Source organism: Labeo rohita, chromosome 13, assembly GCF_022985175.1.
Source record: "Labeo rohita strain BAU-BD-2019 chromosome 13, IGBB_LRoh.1.0, whole genome shotgun sequence".
In the NCBI taxonomy this organism is placed as follows: Eukaryota; Metazoa; Chordata; class Actinopteri; order Cypriniformes; family Cyprinidae; genus Labeo; species Labeo rohita.
In genome coordinates this window covers 17,335,428-17,346,330 of record NC_066881.1, presented here as the reverse complement: position 1 = coordinate 17,346,330, position 10,903 = coordinate 17,335,428, and the positions used below count along the sequence as shown (strand labels likewise).

Sequence of the window (10,903 nt, the reverse complement as noted above, 5' to 3'; positions counted from 1 at the left end):
GTTATATAAAATGGTATATTGATCTAATTTAAATCTAAAAAAAATTGTAAGACTCATTACAACTTGGTTAAAGTCAAACTAGTTCTTAAGACACAGTATTAACATTGTGACAACGTTTATGCAACTGGCCCCAGATCAAAATAATGTATAAGAAGTTTTAATAGAAAATGCACAAATCTTTTACATTTCTGTCAAATACAGTAAAAACATAGATCTAAATAATAATAATAAAAATCCTAAGAATTAAAAATAACATGCGTTATTTATTTATTTAAATTACTTTTAGAAAAATCGTGCATTTTGTGTCATTTGCAAAGAACGCTTGACCTTTATTTTGAAAGTCTTAACAGGAAGTAGCTGCTCCACAAACTTCCGACAAGGATGCGCGAAACCCTCTAAGGGATTTCCCTTTATTTGGTATCCTTGTTGACTGCCTTGAGAGAGAAAAACACAGTATAAACAGGCTAGAAACACAGCGCCAGTCATGTCAGAGACTTACGGTAGGGTGACTAATTTTCCTTTTCTCCTGCCACACTTCTTTTCGACAGCATAGCATGAATTTTAGCAGGTGTCCCGAGCTCATTCATCACAGTATTTGCTTACAAGCTGTGTTCAGTGCCAGCTAGGCAGCCGCTATCTGTCTGCCATATGTTTCATCTGTCGACGCCATTCATATAAGTGTTTATTTATCTCTGATTAGGCAATTAAAACAGTACTGACAGTAACAATTACTATGGAAAGACCGTTATTTATTTGGATATAACCTGGATGTTATGATAACTCTGTTTAATGTGTAGATTAGATTATGACCAGTTTCAATAGCCTCTAGCCTGATTAATGTTTTGATATAGTAACATTCCTATACTTTCCAAATTATTATGAGAATTCAATGCAGTTTTTGACAAAACGTCTTTATTGTTTTTGTTTTTCCTCCTCTTTAGATTTCCTGTTTAAGTTTCTAGTGATCGGAAATGCAGGAACTGGAAAATCTTGTCTGCTTCATCAGTTTATAGAAAAAAGATGTATGTCACCTGTTATCTTATTATGAAACATTCAGAAACAAATCTATACAATGTTACACACGTGACTGTTTTGTTGATAATGTCTTTTCCTTGTTCCTCCAGTCAAAGATGACTCGAATCACACGATTGGGGTCGAATTTGGCTCGAAGATAATCAGTGTGGTCAATAAGTTTGTTAAGCTCCAGATCTGGGATACAGCAGGACAGGAGCGTTTCAGGTGTGTTCATACAGCTGTCATATTTGTAAAACTTTCCCTCGTAAATTGGCCGTGTTTGTAAGGACCACAGTGAGATTTGGCTTATGATGATAAGTTCCAGATTTGTTCTTAGGCAGTCAGATGGTGGAGCATTTGGTGAGGGAGTGATTCAAGTCCAGATTGAATGTAGGAGTTTATAGTACTTTGCACAGATTCATTTGTCAGCGCTATCAACATGCACTTAATTTGCACTGAACGTTTGCCAGAAGCTTCCTCAGAGCCAAAATAACCTCAGCGCATTTAAAGTAAAAATATGCTGATGTCACACAAACCAGCTTTTTTAAAGTAGTTTTTGTGTTTATACATAGCTTAGAGACTTATTATAAAGATTAAAAAAAAAAAAAAAAAGCTTTTTTTTTTTTTTTTTTTTTTTTTTTTTTTACGCAGAGAACCAATTAAGCCAAATATGCCCCTGTTGTAAAAAAAATGACAATTTATTATATAAAAATATATATACAGAAACCCTTTTTTAAAATATATTTTCAGGTTTTTTATTTTAGTTTTAGTAAAAAAAAGTTTTGTTTTAGTTTATTTCAATTTTAGTTTTAATTATAAACTTTTAGTTTTTTTGCGTGGCAACATTTTTAATTTTTAATTATATATATATATATGTATATCTATCTATATATGTATATGTATATGTAATTTTGACATGTATATAAAATCTTAATATATATTATAATTTGAAATTATATTTTATATATTATATTACTATTTTGTATATATATTGTATATATACAATATATATATATATATATAATTTTTTTTTTTTTTAATATAGTTTTGGGTAACAATGACAATGTACACAATGCCCCTGAGTGAAAGCTAGTTCTTTCACTGGTAAAGTGAAAACAGATTGTTTCCCATAACATATATAATATTATATAATGTATACATTTATATTATTTTTACATTTATATAAAATCTTAATATATTTTATAATATGAAATTATATTTTATATATTATATTACAATTTTGTATATATATATATTTGTATATATTTGTGTGTGTGTGTGTATATATGTATAAAGATAGATAGATCGATAGACAGATAGATTTATTTATAGTTTTAGGTAACAATGACAATGTACACAATGCCCCTGAGTGAAAGCTATTTCTTTCACTGGTAAAGTTAAAACTGATTGTTTTTTGTTACAGTTACATAATTATTTTCTAAAAAATCACAAGATTGCTTGAAGCAAAATATTATGCAATTAGTCTCTTCTTCAGACAGCACAGAGAAGAGCTTTTGGCACTGTTGTGCTCTTGTTTGCAGCTGCAGCTCATTTTATTATACATTATTGTGTGATAAAACATTCTCATGTTTATTTTAGAATTATGAGGCTTTATAGCAGATACTATGCTGTAACCATTCAGTAAAACATGCTGTAGACTGAACAGAAATGTGTCAATCTGGCTAATTTTGGAAGGAGGTCTGAACCATACAGTCCTGCTATTGTTAGCAGATGTGGTTTGACTAGCGGTCAATTGATATTGATTTTGTAGCACCTAGTGACGCTGTCTAGACGGCAGGGTTGCTGATTGCTGATATAATACCAGTATATAATCCAGAGTACTATTTAATGTCATTAACGTCATTTGGTTGTCAATGTTTTAGCACTTTCTTTGTTTTAGTACTTGCATTCGCTTTCTTCATTATAGTACTTTAATGAATTCCAGCTGCATTATTTCCTCATTGGTTATTCTGTTTGAAGTTAAATGTGTTTGTGAATGGCAATTCAGCCTTTAAGCAAGCATTTATTTTACATAATATTTGCTCAAAATGAACTAAATTATACACTCTTCCAAAGTTTAGGGTCAGTAACATGTTTTAATGTTTTTAAAGGATGCCTCTTATGCTCACCAAGGCTGCATTTAGTTGATTTAAAAAACAGTAAAAACTGTAGTATTGTAAAATATTACTACACTTTACAATAGCTGTTTTCTAATTTAATATATTTTAATATGGAATTTATTCCTGTGACAGTGTTGAATTTTTAGCAGCCATTACTCCAGTCTTCAGTGTCTCATGATAACATGACAAATATTTCTTATTATTATCATCAGTGTTGATTGTTGATTGGTTTATTGCAACTTTGTTGAAATAATAGCATTAAAGGAGAAGTCCACTTCCAGAACAATAATTTACAGATAATGTACTCACCCCCTTGTCATCCAAGATGTTCATGTCTTTCTTTCTTCAGTCATAAAGAAATTGTTTGGTTTTTTTTTTTGGTATTTTTCGACGATAGGACAGTGGAGATATGACAGGAAGTGAGTGGGACAGAGAGAGAGGTGGTGGGATTGGGAAAGGTCCATGAGGCGGGATTCGATCTCGGGATACCCAAGGTGCAATTGCACCATATGGCTATCGGCGCAGACAGACATGGATTTTTCTCCATATAATGGACTGCTATGGTGCCCCGAGTTTGAACTTCCAAAATACAGTTTAAATGTGGCTTCAAACGATCATAAATGTGATTGTGAATGATCCCAGCCGAGGAAGTAGGGTCTTATCTAGTGAAACGATCGGTTATTTCATTTTTAAAAAATAAAATTTAAATGCTTTTTAATCTTGAACGCTTGTCTCATCTTGCTCTGCCTGAACTCTGTGTATTCTGACTCAAGACAGTTAGGGTATGTCGAAAAACTTCCATCGTATTTTATCCCTCAACTTCAAAAGTAATTTCAAAATCATCCTACATCGCTGCAGAAGTACCAACCCAGTCTTTGCAAAATTAACATGCAAAGAAGATCAAACACCCTCATGAACCGAAAAAAAACAGAGTTCAGGCAGAGTGAGACAAGACGAGCATTTGACATTAAAAAGTATTATTGTATTATTTTTATGAAAATAACTGATCGTTTCGTTACATACAACCCTCATTCCTCGGCTGTGATCATTTACAACTGCATTTGGGATCGTTTGAAGCCACATTTAAACTACATTTTGGAAGCTCAAACTCGGGGCACCATAGAAGTCCACTATATGGAGAAAAATGCTCAAATGTTTTCCTTAAAAAACATAATTTCTTTACGACTGAGGAAAGATAGACATGAACATCTTAGATGACAAGTACATTATATGTACATTTTTGTTCTGGAAGTGGACTTCTCTTTTACAAATAATGCTAAGCTTTTGAATGGTAGTGTATTTGGAGAAAAAAGTATTATTCTGTTTCCAAAACTAATTGTGAATGCCAGTGATCTCTTAAATGAGCAAATATCAGCCACATAATTGTTTGGCTGATACATTAGTTTATCACTAGTTTTGTCTGTCTGTTCTCCTCAGGTCTGTAACACGCAGCTACTACAGAGGGGCAGCAGGAGCTCTTCTCGTGTATGACATCACTAGGTAAAGTCACACTGGATCTGCATAATATTGTGTATTTTTTTTTTTTTTTCCCAGGTATTCATATGTTTCTGGATGTATTACCCAGAGCTATACTATGGTATGCATTTATAGATTCATAAGTGTAATGATTTCTCATGCTTTCTCTCTCTTGATGTTAGTCGAGAAACATACAACGCTCTGACCAACTGGTTGACAGATGCCAGGATGTTGGCCAGCCAGAACATAGTGATCATACTGTGTGGAAATAAGAAAGATCTGGATGCTGATCGTGAAGTCACCTTTCTGGAGGCCTCACGCTTCGCTCAAGAGAATGGTATGTCAAACAAGACGTTCCCCGCTGGTAACAATTATACTGAAGTGTAGCAGCACCCAGGTGTTTAAATGGGTGCCGTCGGAATGAGAGTCCAAACAGCTGATAAAAACATCACAATAATCCACAAGTAATCCACGTGACTCCAGTCTATCAGTTAACATCTGATGAAGGGAAGAGCTGCATGTTTTTAATAAACAAATCCATCATTAAGATGTTTTTAACTTCAACCCATTGCTTTTGGCTAAAATTCCAGTCCTCTATCCATGATATCCTTTATTTTTGTAGCTCAAAATGATGTTATTTGTCAGTATATCTACTTTCATATTGTGACTTTACCACTAGAGGTCACTACAGGATAGTATTACTAACATAAACATGAAGAGCCCACTGGTGAACCAGTATAGACTCACATCATTGAGGTCACAAGGCCTAAACAGTGATTGGTTATTGGTGCATTAACACTGTGGATTTACTGAGTGCTTATGATTTGTGAGTTAAATTATTAAAACAGTGTGCATTAATTTAAATAAAGCTGAAATAAAATATAAATATTGAATGAAAACATACATTTAGAAATGAAATAAAATAAGTGAACTATGAAAAAACTATTACAAAAATGAATAAAATGAACTAAATGAAACAAAATACCTCAAGTAGAAGTACTAAAATGACTAAAGCCAAATATAAAAAAAGGTACATAGAAATAAAAATGACAAAAGCACATAACAAAATTAATCAAACAAAAATTAAAGTGAAAGCTGAAAATACAGGAATAAAGTCCATTTCAAAATATTAATAAATACTATACTTAGATATAAATAATAATACTAAATAAACACTATTACAGAATATTTCGCAATATAATTTCATTCTTTTTTTATGAGAATGCATTCAGTGAATATTATTAATTTAAATAAACAGACATAATTGTAATCTTTACTTTCAGAGCTCATGTTTTTGGAGACCAGTGCTCTAACGGGGGAGAACGTGGAGGAAGCTTTCGTCCAGTGTGCTCGGAAAATCCTTAACAAAATAGAGTCGGGTACGAAAATGCCAGTGCCTTGTGCTGTTACTTATAAGCTTACAAAAACATTTGAATCATGCTGCTGTGTTTTTTTTTATTTGCTTGTGTAGGCGAGTTGGACCCGGAGCGGATGGGTTCAGGAATCCAGTACGGAGATGCAGCGTTGCGGCAGCTGCGTTCTCCCAGACGGGCTCAAGCAGAGAGCGTGCAGGAGTGTGGCTGTTAACACAGATCCCAGACAGCTGATCAATCAGGTGAAGGTCCAGAGGGTTTACAGTACTTTCTCTCTCTCTGCTTGCTTTTCAGATCTGAGGTTTTAATATTAGAAGCTGTCCTGAGGGGTTTCAGTAATTTTTTTTTAACATTGAGATGTGCAATGGTTTATTTTTTTATGTTAATTTTCTACTTGTTGCTAATATTATAACACTGATGTCTAAAAAGGTCTGATATGAGTGTGAGAGTTTGAATGCATGAGGGTGATAGAGGGCTGTTCTTCCTCCGCTGGCACTCTGTAGCACTCACGACGGCAACATCCACTAAAAATAGCTGTGCTGCATTCAGATTTAATCAGATACAGTTGTTCACATTTCTCAGAACATCATTCCCTGCATATTAGATTTACGTGTCTTGTTGTGTGGGGTAATGGTTGTCTTCTGTTCAGTGTCCTTGTCGTTTTATCAGTAATTGAATCATATTTGAAATTTTTAGTCTTTAGCTGGAACTTTCATTTTTCTTTCACTATTTCCCCCTCAGTATTTTAATTTCCTAAACGATTGTGTGTTTTTTTTTTAAACATCGAGTCACTTAAATGTTAACAACATAAGAATCTAAGTTGACATTAACAATGAAAAAAAGAAAACAAGACAATGGTCCTGAAAATATGAATATAACATTTAGTTAATAATCAGTTGTAAAACCACTTTTATATAGATTGTTGGATTGAACTGAATGAGACATTACACAAATGACAAATTACTTTACATTGAAACCTTTACTGGTTGTGTTTCTTGAATGAGGCCCAATTTTTCCATTTACTTATTTTACATTAATTTCTGCTCACTACTAGTTTAGCTCTTCTCATTACCTTTTTCAAAAGGATGTTGTTTGTTTTCTATTTTATAGTAAAAAAAATTCTGGTAACACTTTACAGTTAGATTCTGTATGTTAGCAAATGCAATACTTTTACAGCATTTACTAATCTTGATTCATGTTCATTTCTAGGTAAATTACCATTAAAAAATTCAAAACCATTTTCAACATTGATTGAACTGAACTGAAATTCAGCTTTGCTGTCACATCTTTTAAAATATATTAAAAACAAAAACAGTTTGAATATTACTGTTTTTATTGTATTTTTATTAAAGGGTTACTCCACCCCAAAATGAAAAATTTTTCATTAATCACTTACCCTCATGTTGTTCCAAACCTGTAAAAGCTTGGTTCATCTTCGAAACACAATTTAAGATATTTTGGATGAAAACCTCTTGTGACTGTCCCATTGACTGCGAAGTAAATACCACTGTTAAGGCCCAGAAAGTATGAAAGACATCGTCAAAATAGTCCATCTGCCATCAGTGGTTCAATCTGAAAATACTTTTGTACGCAAAGAAAAAAAAATAACGATTTTATTCAACAATTTGTCTCCTACACGTCAGCATAGCGCCATTTTGGAGAGTATCCACTGGACGCAAACTGCATACGCCGTTCTGTGTCAGTCGCACCACACAGATACGTTTTCCACATATATTTATGGTTTGATTGGCCTACATCGGATACTCTCCAAAATGGCGCTACGCTGACGTGGAGGAGACAAATTGTTGAATCAAATTTTTTTTTCTTTGCGTACAAAAAGTATGCTTCATAAAATTTAGATTAGACCACTGATGGCAGATGGACTATTTTGACGATGTCTTTCATACTTTTCTGGGTCTTGACAGTGGTATTTACCTGGCAGTCAATGGGACAGTCACAAGCCTCCTGGTTTTAATCCAAAATATCTTAAATTGTGTTCCAAAGACAAACAAAGCTTTTACGGGTTTGGAACGACATGACGGTAAGTGATCAATGACAAAATTTTCATTTTGGGGTGGCATAACCTTTCAAATAAATGCAGCATTGCTGAGTATAAGAGACTTCTTTCAAAAATATTCAAAAATCTTACCAGCTTTTGAACAGTATGTATACCAGGGTCAGAAATTAACAAGGGCTTGTGGCAAAACTGCCACCAAAATGAACAAAAATGGCCCAAACATTCAGGACAAACGGGCAAAAAATGCCCCTGCACAATTAAACGACTGTCGCCACTAAAATAAAACATAAAAATAAATGAAAAGTGTCAGTTCGCAGAATTACCGTTAGACGTTCACACACACTGCGTCGGATTGCTTTTTCGCGCTGTTTTGTGCAGCATTGAGCCTTACAACCAATCAAACGTGTTTCTTAGTAATGCATTGGCCAATCAGAGGGGCTTAGATTAGTCAACGCTAAAAACGCCTGAGCTGTTGTTGATTGCGCATTCTCACGAATTCCCTCATCACAAAAAACAGTGCAGGTATGATGTAAATAAAAAAAGATTTTGTAGCTTCAGTGATTATACAAAAGTTTTTTTGCCTAACTTGTGCTAAAGTAGGCTAATGTAATGGACCGACATGTTTGTGAAGCCAGAATGTGACATGTCCAAAACGAAACAAAAACGTTTTATATTGCGTTCTGTCTTGATATTAATAATCATTACCATGTAAAGAGCAATAATCTCATAATAAGTCAGAATATTGCAGCCCTATGAGCTCCTGACTCTCACATGTATAATTTAGATACAATTTTAAACAGTCAGTTATACTGACAACAGTTTAAAATATGGATGAAAGTAAAAAATGCCCCTGAAATTCCAGGGGGCAAATATTGTATTAATCTAAAAATAAATGAACCTAGATTAAATGCTTTAAGAACGGTTGTTTACTAATGTATTATCAAATGCTATGAACTAAACTGTGATACCAAAATACTTTGATGCATGATGCATAATTTTAGCTGTAGTCAGTGTTTTCATAAACTGTGTCTGTAAATTAGCGCCTTTCCTTTCACCGCTGTCTGTAAAAGGATGTTGATAGCAACCCCACAGCATCTCGACTGTATTTGGCATGCCGTAGCAGAGAGGAACTCTCTTCAAGAAGAGCTGCTATTTTTGTCACTGACACCCACCAAACACCGCTCAAGTTTGCTTCTGCATGCCTTACGTACGACCGACGATGACGCAGCACCAGCACACGCATGTACAAACGGCCAAATGTTTCACCTTCTTCCGCCCCCTCTTGAGGACAAACAAGTCCTTCAAACCCCTTCACCCTCTTATCAGTCAGATGCCACATGAGAGACAGTGTCAGGGGAATGGATATATTTAACTCCAGATCCTCCCAAATGCTTTCCAAGGTTTCTGAGGAGCCTTATTTGGAATGCGAGCTAGAAATAGAGATTCAAGGTGTCTGAGGAAGATCCGGGCTGATTAGGAAGCAGCTCCTTCAGTTTGTAGAAGACCATCTATATGATTACCTGCACTTTTTCTGTGTCCTTTGGCTAAGGCAGGTTTCGTGAACACGAGGAGGAGGACATTAGTGGGGAGTTTGACGTACGGCTCATCGTGGTGGAGTGACTGTTTCCCTCACCTTACTTTTACTTCTGTTCTGACATGCCGGGGGGACCCCCTGCGCTCCAGAAGGCTCCGGAAAAATGTTTACTGTCCCCCTCGGGCCCAAGCCAAGACATCTGTGGTACCCAAAACCCTGAGGGTAGCTAAAAGACCAGGCCCTTGCCCCTGAGAATACTGCACTGAGCCCCTGCCCCGTCTTTCCCTCCTCCATATGTAGTTGTTGTGTAGAGAAGAGTTTCTATTATCACCGTGGAGCATGTTTCATGGTTGCAGTACTACGACATATTCATAAATGACTATATACAGCATATATATAGCTTAGGCATACTGCATCACTGCTTTACGGCACGCGCCTGTAAGTCGTATCAATGGAGTTTATCACACATTATCACATTGTTTGCTTTTTATTTTTTTTCCATGTCTGTTTAGTATTTTAGGAAAGGATACTAGAATGTTTCATAAAGACCATTTTTGACATTTATGTCAAGAAGTCTTTGTTTTTGTATTATAATTTACATTCAGAATGCAAAATTTAAGGGCCGGTGCATACTACCTTCATATCGCACTGTAATACATTGTCAGTATGAACAGCTTCAAAATCAGTGTTACATGCTCTATATTTATTGTAAAGCATTTTTGTGCTACAATCCCATTTTTAGGTGTCTGTTGGAATGACACTAATGTGTTTAAACCAATTTCTTTGTTTTCGAAATTAGATTGTGTTGTGGTTTCTCTCTCTCTCTCTTTTTTTTTTTTTTTTTTTTTTTTTTTGAGAAAATGTATTTTCTTATTTTTACTCTACTTGTCCCCTGTTCTCTATACATTTTAAATGAACATATCTCAAAAAAGCTTGCACCGAAAATTAATGATAAATCATTGTGGACTTCTTCATAATGCTTGTCATTATGTCTTTATATCAAGGTTTTATGTTTGTAAAATATAAAATGGGACAGATTGCCAATAGTCATGTTTAACACTGCACTGAATGGTAGTTGGCTCATTTTTCATTAATCTTGTGTCTACACTTTACATTGACCTCAAAATAAAATAAAATGAATAAATGAAATAGATTCAAACATAAAATCTGTAGCACTGATGTAAAGAATTAAGATCTGATTCAGAACTTACCTAATCAAATGGACAATTTAGCTGCTAAATGTAAAATCAGTGTTTGTAAAATCAGTGTAATTTGTGTAAAACTCTCTGACCAGCTTTCTTCATGCAACAGTTTCTTAAAAAAAAAAAAAAAAAAATCATAAAACTCATTCAGATAAAGTGAATAAGGT

The 10,903-nt window shown here is 34.4% G+C and overlaps 1 protein-coding gene across 2 annotated transcripts; it reads left to right on the top strand.

Annotated features, from left to right (window-relative positions):
- The first annotated feature begins 333 nt into the window (after nucleotides 1-333).
- Nucleotides 334-10,878, top strand: rab4a (RAB4a, member RAS oncogene family). Of its 2 annotated transcripts, none has more exons than XM_051126642.1 (8): nucleotides 334-500; nucleotides 942-1,022; nucleotides 1,125-1,239; nucleotides 4,572-4,634; nucleotides 4,793-4,947; nucleotides 5,894-5,989; nucleotides 6,082-6,225; nucleotides 9,554-10,878. In XM_051126642.1, exons 1-7 carry the CDS (start codon nucleotides 485-487, stop codon nucleotides 6,195-6,197), a joined length of 642 nt encoding a protein of 213 aa, XP_050982599.1. In that variant the 5' UTR covers nucleotides 334-484; the 3' UTR covers nucleotides 6,198-6,225; nucleotides 9,554-10,878. The 2 variants fall into 2 exon arrangements, with proteins under 2 accessions (XP_050982599.1, XP_050982600.1); XM_051126643.1 differs by having other exon boundaries at nucleotides 9,550-10,878.
- The last annotated feature ends 25 nt before the right edge of the window (nucleotides 10,879-10,903 follow it).